The sequence below is a fragment of the Gymnoscopelus braueri genome (assembly GCF_963280865.1).
Source record: "Gymnoscopelus braueri genome assembly, contig: SUPER_20_unloc_1, whole genome shotgun sequence".
Taxonomy (NCBI): Eukaryota; Metazoa; Chordata; class Actinopteri; order Myctophiformes; family Myctophidae; genus Gymnoscopelus; species Gymnoscopelus braueri.
Window position 1 is genome coordinate 376,825 of NW_027660990.1, and position 17,750 is coordinate 394,574.

Sequence of the window (17,750 nt, forward strand, 5' to 3'; positions counted from 1 at the left end):
ATTGTGCTCAACTAGTCAACAGGAGATTCTGAGACATGAAACAAGGACAGAGAGAAAAGTTATTCAATACATTGTAGGTGTAAGCCTCACACAGCTTTATGTTCTGACCCACCATCAGTCATCCCTCACTCCCCCCCTAGTGATACTTAGGCCCAATTTACACTGGCAGCCAAATCCAGCCTGTATCTAGCCTGAATCAGATTTGAGTCACTTCCAGAGTGGAATTAGATTGGTTAAATCAGTCTAAATGCACACATCCGAGTTGAAATCCGATTTGAAACCACCTCCAGAGGGTTCGAAATCTGATTCAAATCTGATTTCTAAAGATCTGTCTCAGTCTGAATGCAGCAACCTGATCTACCCACCCAAGTCACGTATTAAACTGTCCAAAACGTCACTTGTAGCGCAACCCAGGTGCCACAGACTTCATTATAGAGTGGGAAAAAAAGAATTTAAAGACAAGTTCATAGAATGGTAAGACCAACATCTGAAAATAAAACTTAAACAAAACAGAGGATAATTCTACACCCCAGGTTCATAGGGGCCCACAGCATGAATACTGTTCATGACATCCAACATGTCTCCGCACTCTGTGCCTGCCACAGTTTGTGTAGACAGAGTTTACAGCTGATCAACTGGTTATGAGGGGAGGGGAGGGGCCCTTGGCAGCCTCATTGCTCTCTGCGAATTTTACTTGGAGGCTATTTATGCCGAATGTATCATATTTTTAAGTTTAATTGTTATAGCACGCCCAAAATGTTAAATCAAAGACTGCTAAACAGCTAGATGCACCTTAAATAAGGGAATATGTGCAATATCTCTCTCTCTGTGTTTACTGTTTTTTGTATTCGTTCAATTTTGTGACTTTTCTTTTTGACTTGTTAAATGTTACATTTATGCAGTGGCGCTCTAACTCCAAGACAAGTTTCTCCTACGGGAGACAAATAAACAAACCTTGACCTAGACCTAAACTTAAACCATTGTAGCTTTGACAGAGGAGACTTACCCAACAAGCAGCTTTGCATTTTTGTTTTTTTGAAGGCCCTCTTGAAGGTGGAACACCTCTTATCCTGTTTGCCGGCCCAATTGAATTTACTGGCCAGGCCATTGGTAAGCGCTGCAGCCAACATCCGCCGGATGAGGTCGCAGGTGTCGGTGCCTCCAACCAAGGCCAGGCGAGAAATCTAGAAAAGAAAAAAATAGAATATAATCAGGTCACTTCTTTAGCCACTTAAACTCAATCATCAATGAATTCTTAAACCCCAGCATTGGTAATGTGAGGAAAGCTTCTGCTGAAAATAGAAGATCAACAAGCTTGTGTTTTGAGCTTGTCGATCAACTATTTTCAGCAGAAGCTTTCCTACCAGAATAGACACTAGTATTGAGCCTTGAGGGGCTTCGGATAACCATATGGGGTTCAAGTGGTTAAACTGTTGTATTTGTGCCGTTTCTAGATGATTTGTTAGAAACAGCACTCATTTCATGAACACAGATCAACTTGCTACACCGACATTCCAGTATTAGACCATGGGACCGGCAAAATGTCGTGCTCATCAAAAGGGACGAAACATATGTGGTATCATTTTGTTCGTAGGACATTCAGGAGAGAGAAAATGTATGATAGCAGTTTCAGATGCGTAGCTGAATACCATTGTAGGGGTATAATTTTAATATGCAAAACCACATAATTCATTGTTGTCTGAAGTTCAAAATCATTACATTTTATGCACATTTCTGAATTTCGTACCATGGAAGGACATCACCAACATCATAAAATAACTACAGATAGGCTGAATAGGCTCTGGTAGCCATAACGGGCAATTAAAATTGACTGCCACAGGTTCTGAATTTAACATCATAGAATAATGAGTGATACCTCTTTTTATGGGTTCACGAGGATGTAGAAACCATTTAGACATTACTTTGAAGAGTCAGGAACTCTCAAAGACTATGTTGTACCCCAATTTACAACTCAACTCAGGAAAACATGTAAATGAGAATCACACAACTAGACCTAACTTAAGATAAAATGAGCACACACACACACACACACACACACACACACACAGTACACAAGCATGGTACACAAAACCACGCACGATTTGCAGACATCTGTGAGAGTGTGGTTCTGCCATACACTACATTTACAAGATAAGTGCTTTTGCTGGTTGTGGAAAACTGAATGCACCAAGGTTATTGAAGAAAAAACTGAATTTACACTGGCAGCCAAATCCAGCCTGTATCTAGCCTGAATCAGATTTGAGTCACTTCCAGAGTGGAATTAGATTGGTTAAATCAGTCTAAATGCACACATCCGAGTTGAAATCCGATTTGAAACCACCTCCAGAGGGTTCGAAATCTGATTCAAATCTGATTTCTAAAGATCTGTCTCAGTCTGAATGCAGCAACCTGATCTACCCACCCAAGTCACGTATTAAACTGTCCAAAACGTCACTTGTAGCGCAACCCAGGTGCCACAGACTTCATTATAGAGTGGGAAAAAAAGAATTTAAAGACAAGTTCATAGAATGGTAAGACCAACATCTGAAAATAAAACTTAAACAAAACAGAGGATAATTCTACACCCCAGGTTCATAGGGGCCCACAGCATGAATACTGTTCATGACATCCAACATGTCTCCGCACTCTGTGCCTGCCACAGTTTGTGTAGACAGAGTTTACAGCTGATCAACTGGTTATGAGGGGAGGGGAGGGGCCCTTGGCAGCCTCATTGCTCTCTGCGAATTTTACTTGGAGGCTATTTATGCCGAATGTATCATATTTTTAAGTTTAATTGTTATAGCACGCCCAAAATGTTAAATCAAAGACTGCTAAACAGCTAGATGCACCTTAAATAAGGGAATATGTGCAATATCTCTCTCTCTGTGTTTACTGTTTTTTGTATTCGTTCAATTTTGTGACTTTTCTTTTTGACTTGTTAAATGTTACATTTATGCAGTGGCGCTCTAACTCCAAGACAAGTTTCTCCTATGGGAGACAAATAAACAAACCTTGACCTAGACCTAAACTTAAACCATTGTAGCTTTGACAGAGGAGACTTACCCAACAAGCAGCTTTGCATTTTTGTTTTTTTGAAGGCCCTCTTGAAGGTGGAACACCTCTTATCCTGTTTGCCGGCCCAATTGAATTTACTGGCCAGGCCATTGGTAAGCGCTGCAGCCAACATCCGCCGGATGAGGTCGCAGGTGTCGGTGCCTCCAACCAAGGCCAGGCGAGAAATCTAGAAAAGAAAAAAATAGAATATAATCAGGTCACTTCTTTAGCCACTTAAACTCAATCATCAATGAATTCTTAAACCCCAGCATTGGTAATGTGAGGAAAGCTTCTGCTGAAAATAGAAGATCAACAAGCTTGTGTTTTGAGCTTGTCGATCAACTATTTTCAGCAGAAGCTTTCCTACCAGAATAGACACTAGTATTGAGCCTTGAGGGGCTTCGGATAACCATATGGGGTTCAAGTGGTTAAACTGTTGTATTTGTGCCGTTTCTAGATGATTTGTTAGAAACAGCACTCATTTCATGAACACAGATCAACTTGCTACACCGACATTCCAGTATTAGACCATGGGACCGGCAAAATGTCGTGCTCATCAAAAGGGACGAAACATATGTGGTATCATTTTGTTCGTAGGACATTCAGGAGAGAGAAAATGTATGATAGCAGTTTCAGATGCGTAGCTGAATACCATTGTAGGGGTATAATTTTAATATGCAAAACCACATAATTCATTGTTGTCTGAAGTTCAAAATCATTACATTTTATGCACATTTCTGAATTTCGTACCATGGAAGGACATCACCAACATCATAAAATAACTACAGATAGGCTGAATAGGCTCTGGTAGCCATAACGGGCAATTAAAATTGACTGCCACAGGTTCTGAATTTAACATCATAGAATAATGAGTGATACCTCTTTTTATGGGTTCACGAGGATGTAGAAACCATTTAGACATTACTTTGAAGAGTCAGGAACTCTCAAAGACTATGTTGTACCCCAATTTACAACTCAACTCAGGAAAACATGTACATGTAAATGAGAATCACACAACTAGACCTAACTTAAGATAAAATGAGCACACACACACACACACACACAGAGTACACAAGCATGGTACACAAAACCACGCACGATTTGCAGACATCTGTGAGAGTGTGGTTCTGCCATACACTACATTTACAAGATAAGTGCTTTTGCTGGTTGTGGAAAACTGAATGCACCAAGGTTATTGAAGAAAAAACTGAATTTTAGCAGATATTCAAACAACTTGGCCAGACTTGAGAATGTTTCAACAGAGCTCTTTGACCGACTGCAGCAGTTTACTTGTAGCTGGTTCCTGTCTGGAACCACCTCCAGTGACATGAACATCATCCACTACCAAATATTCTGTGCAAGGAGAGGAGAGGCTTATTCCAGTCATCTCCCACCACATACAGAATGCCTTCTCCATGCCCTCAGCGCTAATGACCAGACTAGAATATGGAGATGCTCTCTGAAGACTCAACCATCTGCACCAGATCCCATGCAGAGTGGATGAACAACAGCATCACTGGATGTGCAAAGCCCAAACAGCAGTTATCACAGCAATGTGCCGGGATATACAGACCTCGGCAAACTCCTGAACTATCCAAACCAAGTCCCGTAGTAAAATTCACTGCCTACAGATGAATAGGACAGTTCTGATGAGGAAAAGATTCAGTAGTTCACACCATGTTGAATTTTATATGCTTGGAATATTTGTAATTATTTGTTAAAACAATTGAAAAATAAAAACTAAGCTCATTTATTGTTCATTTGCTACAAAACAAGTATCATTGATTGTGGGGTCAACATTAAAGTCAAGGCCAAGATATGCCAATTCTGTTAACATTTTGGATCCAAAATGACCATGAACATACGACACTGAACTTGAATTGCTTCAGTCACATCATAAATCATGCACCCCATAGAACATAATCTCATTCCAAAATCATCCAAATATACCCATTCGTTGCTGGGTCTTTTTTATTGTTATTATAATTTTTTTAAGATATCAGATTTTTCTTTAAAGATATCAGATATAAGGGCCAAAGAGAAGTAATCAGCTGCTTTTCTGACATTGCTATCATATAATTTCATCAACTAGAAACATTTAGCAATACAGAAATCACCTGCAACATTTGTCCCCTGTAATGATACCGATATAGAATCTTGGAATAAAGAGTGATGCTGCTAATTAAAAACTGAATTACATTAGTGACCTCATAAATCAACACAGCACCCGAGAAAACATACTTTGATAACGGAATCATCCAAATTGACCCATTAGTTGCTTATGCATTCATTATGTACCACATTATCTTCATAAGATTAGGTCATATTATAAGGGCCTAAAACAAGTAATCAGCAACGATTTTGACATTGCTATCATATCATTTCATAAACTACAGAAATGTACCAAAACAAAAATCCCATCCAACCTTCGTCCCTTCTAATGAGCACGATATGCAAGGATCAGGGCTCGGGCCTATGATCTATACGATGGCCAAAATGCAAAACCTCCTAAGTGCAAATTTCATGATTTTCGGATTTCACTGTGGATGAGGACTATAGGCTATGCTGCACATGCTCAGTCTGTCTGCAAGATAGTCCCGCCCCTCATTTTGTCAGAAAAAGTCATTTGACTAAAACCTCCTATCTTGTTCAGTGCCAATTAGTGCTAAAATGTTGAAGCGCAAAACCTCTTATCTGCACCAGAACTAGTTGAGCAGCAGACAGAGCTGAAACTTGGGAATTCTATGTTATGTAGACCGTCTAAATGTCTTTCAGTTTGTAGTAATCAATTATTTTCAAAATAAAAAAGTGTCTTCCACCCTTGCTAGTTAAGTATTTGTTAGTAACTGTCAAGTTAATTGCATTGCCTTGTTGATTGCTAATGATTAGTGTCAGGTGGTGAAACATTTATCACACCAAGAGTGTGAGTTGATCAAAAATGTTAATGGTATTACTTGTTACAGTACTGTAGAATGTCTTGATCTCAAAATGAGCATAAAAAAGCATTATTTAACAACATAATGTTTGTTTGTAAGCCTAACTATTTCTAGGTAAAAACCTCCTATGTGCATCTATGTAGATAGGAGGTCATTTTTAGGTATAGATAGGAGGTTTTGGCATTGAACATTTTGAACTTGTGGTTAGAGGTTGTCATTGCTGCTTAGATGTGAACGTCCATGTCATGATTTTTTAATAATTGCAGATCAAAATCACACGTGAACACCGTGGCAGCCAACAAACCTGTGAGAATATTGTGGTGTGTTGGTTGGAGGGTATAGGGTATGGGGGTGGGATGGGGTTTGGAGTTATGGGGTGTGGGAGGTGTGGGGTGGCGGTTGGGGGGTTATGGGGTGGGGGGTGCATGAGGGTTTGGGTGGGTGGAGTTTGGGGGTTGTGGTGTGCTGGTTGGGGGCATGGAGATCGGGGGTTCTGGGAGTGGGGTAATGGGTTGGGTGGGTATGAGGGTATGGAGTGGGATGGGGTTTTGAGTTATGGGGGTTGAGAGGTGTGGGCTGGCAGTTGGGGGGTATGGGATTTGTGGGAGTGGGGGAGTATTGCAGGTGGTGGAGTTGGGGGTATAGGGTATGGGGGGGATTATGTTGAGGGGGGCATAGGCCAGTTAGGCCGGATCATATAGGATTGGGTCTTTGCGATGCGATGCAAGAGTGCGGTCTAGCCAACACCAACTCGGGACTCCTGAAGTGGGATGGGGGTTTGAGTTATGGAGGCGGAGATGTGTGGGCTGGCAGTTGGGGGGATGGGGTTTGTGGGAGTGGGGGAGTATTGCAGGTGGTGGAGTTGGGGGTATAGGGTATGGGGGGGGGGTATGGTCTAGCCAACACCAACTCAGGACTCCTGAATCGCTGCCCTCCACACTCTCCTATCTAGCATCAGGGTCTTGATCAGGGTCTTGAGCTCTACAGTGTTGTTAGCTAAGCTGTTACGCCGAAGTTCATCTACGTAGGGTGGTGCACTTATTGTCTTTCCTGGCTTTGCCCTGGGTTGGCTCCCATAGTGTCAGTTTGCTTGCCACTAGTTATGGGTGCCTGACACAGTGCCCTGCCTCATCCTTCTCTCTCTGACTTTGTCTGTGACCCATGGTAAGTTACCGTAGAGGACCACATTTCTGATGTGGTCCGTCCATGTGACTAGTGCCATTCGTAGCATTCTTGTGTAGACTCCATCCAAGGCCCTTTCCTGTTGTGCTGTGACGGTCCATGTCTCAGCCTCATACAGCAGTACTGACACTGTAGCTATATGAACAGCCGCCTCTTGAGGTCTTCTCCCATGTCTGATTTCCACACTCTCCTCATCCCATGCAAGGCATTCTAGTCAAGTACCCCCTGGACCTTCAGGTCCTATTCCATTGAAGCAGTCCAGGCCCAAGTTATTTGAAGTCCTGGACTGCCTCGAGTAGCTTGTCTCCATCATTTGAACCATCTTCTCAGGAACTCAGTAGGCCCAGAGAATGTTCATCAGTTTCCCCCGGTGGATGGTGCCAAAAGCCTTTTGGAAGTCATGAAGGTGATCACCAATGAAAGATTCCGCTCCCTTACTCCTTCCAGTATCCTCCTCAGCACCAGTATCTGCCCGCCTGCTGTTCGCTCCGGGCGGAAGCCGTTCTGCGAGTTTCTCAGTACAGGGTCTGAGATGGGTCTAAAACCTGCGACTTGTGAGCTCAGGCTAATGCCTTGGCGGTGTCTGTCTTGGTGAGGTCGCCTGACTTTGGTACTGGATTGATGATCATTTTGCGCCACAGCTTCGGCAGCTCGCTAGACGTGTGTTCTTGATAAAATCCAACACCACCTCGTCTATGGGCACATACATCACTCCATCCTCCCTGCAGCTCTTGCCTCACTTGATAGTAGCCTTGGCCCTCTGGTACTCATCCATGGTGAATGATCTGTCTTCCATGACCTTCCCATACCAGACGGGAACATCGGATCATCCTCTTCTTCGGTTGAAGGAGGATTTCCTAGGAGTGTTTTGAAGTGCTGGTACCATGTTTCAACTCGTTCCTCTGCGCTTTCTCCCCAGAAGTCTGAGAAGAGCTTCTGCCAGAAACGTAATTGATGAGCTTCCAGTTCTTGCCATGCTTCTGGTTAACATGCACCTCTTTAATGTCCCTGATCTTTTGGGTCAGCTCCTGTTGTTCCAGTTGCATACACGTGGTATAGCTCCTCCTTCTTCCGCTTATATTCCTCCCTCAGACCCTCTCCCTTTTGGTCAGCGACAAAGTCCCTGTGTGCTGCTCTCATCTCCTCCCTGGCTTTGGTGATTCTAGGGTCAAGGCATCCGTCTTTCCTCCTTGCTTATAGGCTCTTTAAGACATTCAATGATCTTACATACTATTCCACTGTCCACACTGGACACAAGGTTGGTGATCCAGTTGTATGAGTTAGGGGAGTTGGAGGGCATGAGGGTTTAGGTGGGTGGGGTTTGGGGCATGTGGTGTGCTGGTTGGGGGGAATGGGGGTTGTGGGAGTGGGGAGGTATTTCAGGTGGTGGAGTTGGGGGGTAGAGAGTATAGGGGGTATTATGTCGAGGGGTGCCTGGGCCAGTTGTTTTGTAGTCCACCTAATTGTATTCCTGTATTTTGTACATTTTATTTGTAAGCACTTTTATTTTAGGTTCTTACTGGGGACTGTTCTTAGCACATTTTTTGTGAGCATTGCCCTGCAAACTTTTTTTTTTTTTTTTAATAAAATAAAAAAGCATTCAATGCAACTCAGTGGTGTGTTCTACCGTGTTACGCTGTATAGTGCAGATTTTTTGGGGAAAAAGCGTATACAGTCTACCATTTAATCCATTGAAAACGCGCTAGCGTATACCCACGACCACGCGCATCTCGTGCAGGGAATGATTATCGTATACCTCCGGGAAAAAAACTAGACCACACCACTGATGCAACTGTTTGCAGCTGTAAATGTATGTATTTACAGCCAGTATTATTTGTCATTATTTAGTTATGCAATCACTTAACATTGAAGTGTAAAAGCTCCTATCTGCAGAATTATCCAGGAAAAGTGGGGAAAAACCTCCTATCTGCATTTGCTATATGAAATAAGTGTAATTAACATATAATAATGTAATATAGTCCAGACATCCAGAAACGGTGTATTATGTGATGGGTTTCATAAAAAAATTGCATTGTGCAAAAAAAATACAACATTTTGTAGTTTTCTTTTTCATTTTCCCAACAATGAACATTTTTCAGATAGGAGGTTTTGCGTTTTGGCCATCGTATGTAGGTTGTTAAGTTCAACCACTTTAAACCCCATTCAGACCGGGAACACATGTTGCTGTTGTACAGTATGCAGCAACATATTTGTTTTTGTAATCTTTGAATAATATTTGAAGTTTTTCAGAAAACTTAGGTCAGGCCTAAATGGTTTAACCCTGCTGTACCAATTATGGTCATGTCAACATGACCAAATGACGAAATGTGAGCAAGAGAACACTGTATTATCTACATTTAAACGAATGTAGCGCAACCTGACCAATAACTTACCATCTGTTTTTTTTTTTTTTTTTTTTATACTTTTTTTTTTTCATATGGGCACCACAGTGAGTAGTCATATGACTACAAAGACAACACAAAATACAACATTGGGACAAATCAGGACATAACAAAACGAAAAGAACTAAACAACTAAAGCACCAGATGAACACAAAATAGACATCATTAACAGGGGAAAAAGAAACTAAAAACTAAAAACAAGAAACAACAAACACGACAAGAAATTAACTGAAGAAAAAACAAAAACAGAAAAAAACAGAAGACAAGGTATGGAGGCACATAGAGACTAACCCATGTTCAAGTTCATATTCTTTACCACTCTTTTTCTTCAACTAAAAACATCCGGGCTAAACAATCATTAATTAGGTCAGTCCTTCATCAAGTGCCTGATAATAAAACCACTACCTTGTTAAAAGTGCTCCCCCCCATTTGGTTGTTGACTCTTCCTTAAATATTTCCAATGGTATTCTATATGCTTTTAGTTAGGCTGAGGTGCTAAGTCTTGCATTATGGTCACCTCCCCGTCCGCGCCCACACTTTCCATGTAGCGCTCCCATTTAGCCCACAGAGTACTACTCTTACTAAGATTTCCTCTAATTTTATATGTTAACTGCTCCATTACTTTTATTTGTTCCATTAAATCCCTCCATTTATGTACACTAGGGCTTAGTTTTTGAAGCCAGTTTTTGGTTATAAGTTTGAGGGCCGTTAATCTTAATATTTTAATGAGGTATTTGTCTTCAGTTCTGTCTATCCCCTTTGGTATTTTACCCAACAGGATATATTCATAACCGATATTTGCCTTAATTTTCAGAATTTGTGTTATTTCCGTACCAATATTGTCCCAGTACTTTTTCAAGACCGGACAAAACCAGAAGATATGGCTGTAGTTGGCATGGTTTTCTCCACAGTCTCTCCAACATTTTGGTGTTGCTGATTTTTTAAATTTAGCTAATTGGACTGGTGTAAGAAAATATCTCATTTGGCATTTCCATGCATATTCTCGCCAGAACTGAGACGCTGTTGTCTTGTGTAAAGATATGCTTATATTTCCCCATTCAATTTCAGACAAGGTTAAATCTAGTTCTTCTTGCCATCTTGTTTTTTCTCTCAATTCTTCTGGTTTGTTCTGCCTTTCCAGGATGTTATAGAAAGCCGAGATTTGGTGCTTAACCCTCGCACACTTATAATTTTTAACCAAGAACTGTGTCATGGGATGAAAATCTGTAATATTTTTCTTCTGTCTGGTGCTTTTCTCGATGTAGCTTCTAACTTGCAAATATCTAAAAAAATGAGAGTGTGGTAGATCATAGTCTCTTTTAAGTGACTCAAAACTTATAATTCCTTTATTATCTAGAAATTGCCCAAATATCCTCAAACCCTTTTGATTCCAAGTCTTGAAAGTACTGTCATCTTTATTTGGAGCGAAGTCAGGATCTTCCTTTATTTCTCTTAGTAGCAACATTTCATTATGAATCTTAAGGTCGTTCCTGACTCTGTCCCAAACTGTAAGTGTATTTCTAAGCCATATATTTTCTATATTTTGTTTTGGGATTTTTGTAACAGACTTACCATCTGTTTACGGACAGATTCATCCTCGAGGAAGGATTCTGCCAGCAGGAAGTCCTCCACTGTTGACAGGGGCAGCTGGATGGGCATGGGGGCTGCGGCTGCTTGTGGGCTGCCCTCTGCCAGTTGATGTTTAATGAGCTGGACATCCCTGGACAGCTCCTTCACCTCCACGAGGACCTCTGCTAGCATGGCGGTGATTTTCTGAAGGGCAATGTCTTAAGAAAAAGAACATTGAAAACCATTAGATGACAAATTAATATAACCTGTAAATGACTTGTGAAGAATTACACTAACAGACTTGCCTTTTAAAACCTGCCTGGTGTCACTGCTCTGTCCGTTTCCATCTGTAAAATTAACATTCATGCAATTTAATCGTTGCGCACATTTTGAAAGGTGAGTGTGGCTGTGTATCAGAGGGAGGGAGTGATTTTAGCTAGAAATCTTAAGCTGGTGTCGATCCCCTTCCCTACAGCTTTAGTAAACAGAAAAAGGCATTTTCAGTATCCAATCAGGAGAGAAAAGTAAATACAGATAAATTGAACACAGGACCTAGAGTAATGGAAACAAGGACTGAGGGCATTGTGTCATTGTTGGCTTTTAGCATTGTTGTATAACTGTGTCCCTGTACTTTTTTACAAATAGTTAATAAAGTATGCAATCAAAGGAGAGGGTTAACAAAATAGTGAGCAATGATGATCATCAGAATAGAGATCTATACTTTTCACACACACACACACACACACACACACACACACACAGATCAGAAGGTGTTTGAAATGTTAGACCGCTTCTTACCATTGCAACCATTACCAGGCACTGGCATTGGGTGAAATTGGCTGTAGTTCCCACTACAGAAGTCTAGAGGAAAGAAAACAAAAAAACAAAAGCTGTAACACTTGCATAAAAACAACAGACAAGTTTGATTTAACCCATTGATGCCCGAGGCCGACTCTGGAAACGCCTCTAGTGCCTGACTTAAGGTTCCTAAAAAACTTAAATTCGTATTCAAACTTAACAGTCATGTTGCTACATGTATCTTCCAAGATGGCGACAGCTAAAAAAGCAGCAACTGAACCGGAGTCCCTTCGTTCCAATAGAAATATGCTAATGATTCTAGCATTAAGGTGAAGGAGGAGACGACCCAAAGGACATCTTGATTGCCGTTAGGAACATGGAAACTATGGATATCTTACAATATCCAAAGTTTGGAGGACACCATTTCTGACAAAGTTGCAGCGGCCATCAAAAAGAAGATGGAAGCCATCCATCGAGAATTTAACAAGGACATCACAGAGCAGCTGTATTGCACAGAGAAGCCGAACGACCTTCTTGCCTCGTAAGTCTACGAATCACTTTACATTTTTGTAATGAATTGAGTTCCTTAGTGAAGAATACAATGGCTTACCATTTTGTGCACTTTGTGGAGGACCACTGGGGGTGTTGTACTGCACCGCGTGTCCATATAACCCTGTAGAAACAGCTTATCAGCTATATTTCACTACAGCTTGAGTAGAAACAGCCTGATGTGGCAGGGTATTATGTTGTCACCAAAATCTGAATTGTATGTCCAGCCATACTAAAACTAATGTGTCAAACAGTATATATATATATATATATTCCATATATATGCTCATATTCCGATTTTTTTAAACGCGAAAATGAGTGCTGGGTTACTCCTTTTATAACCCGAATATTTGGTCATGTATACGGCTATCGGAATATCCTAATCAAACGTGCTTCCTGTGCATGTTATATTCCTATAAGGAGTGCCGCGCAAATAGAGACATATGGTCAAATGGAACGTCAGACGTTCGCATTCTTCGCTGTTTTGATCGAGATTATCTCAACTGATTACCATTTACCATGTACGTAAACGGGATAACCCTGTTTGCTCACGCATGTAAAGACCTTATTCCGAATTTTCAGTAGCCGGAAGATTGACCAATAACCCGGTTAGAAGAAAGGTATTGAGTGCATGTAAACGTAGCCAATGACTCTGAAAGAGCATAGTGTCATACCTGTACTTGTAGCTTGCTGTGGGCTCATCAGCTGCTGGGCATGGACAGGTCTAGGTTTTATGATCTGCAGTTGTTGGTACTGCACCGCTTCAGCTGAAAAACACAGTAGGAAATACACAAAGCTGAGAAGTCATTGGTATATGATGCTATTGTGACCTTTCATGTGAGGAAATGTTTCATTTTCTTTAGAGTTTACAATATAAGCACTTAGCTGACGCTCAAAATCCAGAGTGACTTTTATTAAGCAAGGCAGTACATCAATACATCAAGATCAATGCATCAAAAGCAAAGACATTGTATTGTACATACATCGTACATCTAAGGAAAAAAACTAACTTATATGCAAGGTCAACGAGCAGGTGCTATGGAGTCTGCAGAGGTGAATCTTCAGGCCACGGCAGAAGCTAAGGATTAAGTCTGCTGTTCTAAATGCAACATGAGATTATTCCACAGTTTGGGAGCCAGGGGAGAATTGTTTAGGACGAGTGATTTTTTGGTCCAGGGGCTTTTAGCAAGGGTTCTGTCAGCATCCCTATATTAACTGATTTGAGGCCGGTTGGGGCTGTAGGATGTGAAAACCTAAGTTTTGTTTCCTCAATGTGTGCATTGCAGCGCCCTGTTTTAGTGATTCAGAAAGAGCATGGTGTCATACCTGTACTTGTGGCTTGCTGTGGGCTCATCAGCTGCTGTTGGTACTGCACCGCTTCAGCTGAAAAACACAGTAGGAAATACACAAAGCATATTACTAGATTTAATACATTGGAGCGTTCTGTTTCCCCGAACATTACTGTTCCTTAAAGGGCATGGTGTCATACCTGTACTTGTGGCTTGCTGTGGGCTCATCAGCTGCTGTTGGTACTGCACCGCTTCAGCTGAAAAACACAGTAGGAAATACACAAAGCATATTACTAGATTGAATACATTGGAGCGTTCCGTTTCCCCGAACATTACTGTTCCTTAAAGGGCATGGTGTCATACCTGTACTTTTAAAAGCTTGCTGTGGGCTCATCACCCGCTGGGCATGCAGGTCTATGGGACGTTTTGGGACGTGCAGCTGGTGGTACTGCGCAGCTCCATCTAAAAACACAGTAAGAAATACACAAAGCTGTGAAGACTTTGAGGTATATATGCTGACCCAGGAATAAAATAAAGGGATGAAAGCAAAAGCACTGCGACAATTTTAAGTTCATAAAAATTTTGGCTTATTAATGGCATAATGTTAACAGTATTTGACTGTCAACTGTTCACGATTATGAACTTGCCCAGGTGGCGATTGCCGATAATAAGTAACAGATCTACTCAGGGGAAATACTGACAAGTTGTGACTCAAACATGATAGGAATTGTATACCAATAATACTCCATCTAAAAGCATGGTCTACAACTGCAACTACATATAGTTTTGGCATTACATCTGAAATGCATTAACACATTTAATTTAGATAATATGGCTTCTGTAGCATGCATGGTGCCAGCTAGCTCCTCACAAGAATAGACCATCGGATATGGGTTCACGTACTGTTATTTGGGTCACAGGACAGCGAATCTGTATCAGTGGACAGCCATTCTACATGGCTATAGCTGCCATCCGATACATCTAAAAAGGTAAACCAGACAGAATTGAAGTTAATGGAAATTGTGTTTAAACAGTTACCAAGATGTATAAACATTCATAACTACACTACCTTGCATTTCCTGCTCTAAGGACCGCACAGAACTTTGACCCTGGCTGGAATTGGAGTGTCTTGATTTTGGCGTCTCTCCTACAACACAATTTAGTATATATTAGTCACAAATCACAATGTATGTATTTTTTGGCTAAAACTATATAGAATGACTGCAGCCAATGCAATACTCAGTTTGTTGGTAAAATGTCAGACAGGTGTAATTGGTTTTTTAACTGTAGCAGTGAGCAGTTCTAAGATTGCCTATGTAAAATACATGCATTACATTTAGTCAATAGGCCTACCTGGGAAATCCAAGTGAGGTGGTTTTGCAAACCGTTGTTTTTTGTCACTGTCAGCACTCCATTGGTCATCAGAGTCGGAGTTGGCATAGTTGGAATTTGGCCTAAATACAATTGACAGAAATGTAGTCATAATGTTTGTTAGCCAAGTCTACAGTCTCATACAAAGGACCACAATAAAAACAAGCCCTCTGGCCATTTTCTGAGCTGTGTAGTTTACTTAATCCATGTGGCAGCATAAGCTGAGCTGTGATTGGTGTGATATCGTGGTGGTCAACATAAGGACAGATGTACTGACTAAATCTAGACAACTCAGCTGGACCCATCATGACAATGCTGAGGGGAGAAAAAGAGGTTATCACTTTACTTGGATTTTCTTTTCTTCTTCCCTTGCTGATCTCTTTCATCGTCTGTTTCTATAGCAGAGGTAGGACACGCTGTTGTGACATATTTTTTCTCTCTCCGCTTGGCTTCAGCATGGTTCTCTGAGAAGTACAAGGGAAAATGCAAATTGACATAACTGCAAAAGCACACGTGAATCTGTAGTTGTCATCTATGCTGCTGCATCTGATGGCAGGCAGCCAGGGGCGACGGTGGCTCAGGGGTAGAGAAACCGTCTTTGGAACGAGGAGGGATCCCGGAAGGTTCCCAGTGCAAACCCGGGCTCCCCCTGGGTTACTGTGGAAGAGTCCTTGAGCAAGACTCTGAACTCCTAGTTACTCCCGGTGAGCAGGTTGGTGCCTTGCATGGTTTCCTCCGCCATCGGTGTGTGAATGGGTGAATGTACTGCACAATCTATGTAAAGCGCCTTGGTTAAAGGCGTTATATAAATGCACCATTTACCATTTACCAGCCTAATCCAAATAAGTTTTACTCTTATGTACCTGCACACAAGATGTCACAACAAAGTACAACTGTATACTTAGATTAGTTTTGTACCATAAATTAACCATGGCATCCATTTTCTGGTCATGTCCTGAAGTGTACATACTTGGAAATGAGCAAACATTACACAAAAATAGCTGATCAACAATATCATAATGTGTCACGTGTGAGTCTCCTATATGTGTATATATGCACAAACACGGTATGTCTTGCACAGATTACTCACCACAGCTAGTAAGTAGGCGCACATCCGTGTAGACGGTCCACTTTTCATTTGGTTGCATTCTCTCTTTGATGGCTTTTGTTAATGTAATTTTAGAAGGGGGCCATAACAGCATCTTCTCTTCGGCTCTATACCAACTCTTGAGAACCACTGCTGTCCCTCCACTGGGGAACTGGGCTACCGAGTACAGCACCTCACCATCCATCTTAAAAGGGCTATGGATGAAATGACAAGAACTACCCAATGATCTCTTCATACAAGCCTTTTCCCATACTGCCCTACAAAGCCAAAGTTCAGTAACTACAAAATAATGTATTGTTATAGGACGTTTGGAGAGAATCACTTAATTTGTACCGCAAGGCGCCAGCGGCCGACAACAAGTTTACAAGTTGTTTGCAGTTAGGGTTACGTTTAGGTATAGTCTTAGTGCGGTTAGGGTTAAGTTTAGACATCGTTTCAAAAGTGAGAAGTGACGGTGGGGGGGAGGAGGAAGATTGGATCTACTCAAAGCCAGGTCTGAATCATCAGCAAGCAGGTGTGTGTGTTAGCGCCAGCGTGAAGTAACGCCCATTAACAAAATATGAAAGCAGGGGAGAGGGGGCTGCGGTGTAGTAGAAAACTAGCTCCTTGTCTTCAAATCGTTATGACTCTCCACAAACATACTGTAACATATATATAAATTAAAACATTTGATTTTTCAAATTGGCCAGCCAAAACGGGGTATATATTGGACTAATCACTGACCAAAAATGTAGTTACTTTGGCTTTGTAGGATAGGGACAGTTTGGTTATGCTGCAAAATGAAGCAGCGGGATTGCTATTGCACCATCTCCATCTGGATAGAGAAGACATTTCCGCTTGATATGGCCAAGCCTACATATTCCTATAGTCTCTTGCAACCCACTGACCTTGTATGTTCCAATGTATGAGGACTCACAGGGATACATGTAATACGGCTGTTTGTGTCTGTACTTTCTGTAAATTATATATATACCTTCCTCTGACTTAACAATATTCTCTACTAATGCAAAAACATCTTCGATCTCAATACAGTTGTCTCCCTTCTTTAAGGACAGAGTAAACAGATGAGTGGAGACCTTCCTGTACTGTTGTGATGAAATGAACTGTGGAGGCACAGGACCATCAGTGTGGATGCTATGCAATATCGGATCACTGGTGGGACATAGTGCTCTATGTGGAATTTCTATTTCAGACAACCTTTTTACTACCTGTTGTAGAGGCTGATGTGGCTTGCGTAGAAGATGTTTAATTTGTCCAAGGTGGTTTTCAAATGGGAATCCTGAGATATTATCTAGAGTGCCAAACTTCCTGTATTCCTCAGCTAAATGAATAAGCTGGTGTACATTGTACACAATCTCATCTTTTCCATACAAGGCCCCAAAGTGTTCCACAAATGAAACCATTAATTTGTGTGCAAAGGCCAACCTCTCCTCAGAAATGCCAGGGGACAGCAACACGTACATGCCGACAGAAAACAACATGAAGTTGTCGT

At 41.4% G+C, this 17,750-nt stretch overlaps 1 protein-coding gene across 2 annotated transcripts; it reads right to left on the reverse strand.

Moving 5' to 3' along the window:
* Positions 1-3,097: 3,097 nt before the first annotated feature.
* Positions 3,098-16,571, reverse strand: LOC308076668 (uncharacterized protein). 2 transcript variants are annotated; one of them, XM_080457372.1, is made up of 12 exons: positions 16,241-16,571; positions 15,497-15,614; positions 15,133-15,233; positions 14,849-14,926; positions 14,683-14,760; positions 14,143-14,241; positions 13,980-14,036; positions 13,165-13,257; positions 12,552-12,614; positions 11,942-12,004; positions 11,147-11,490; positions 3,098-3,241 (listed from the first exon to the last, which is right to left on the reverse strand). In XM_080457372.1, exons 1-11 carry the CDS (start codon positions 16,491-16,493, stop codon positions 11,363-11,365), a joined length of 1,131 nt encoding a protein of 376 aa, XP_080313498.1. In that variant the 5' UTR covers positions 16,494-16,571; the 3' UTR covers positions 3,098-3,241; positions 11,147-11,362. The 2 variants fall into 2 exon arrangements, with proteins under 2 accessions (XP_080313498.1, XP_080313499.1); XM_080457373.1 differs by lacking the exon at positions 13,980-14,036.
* Positions 16,572-17,750: the final 1,179 nt, after the last annotated feature.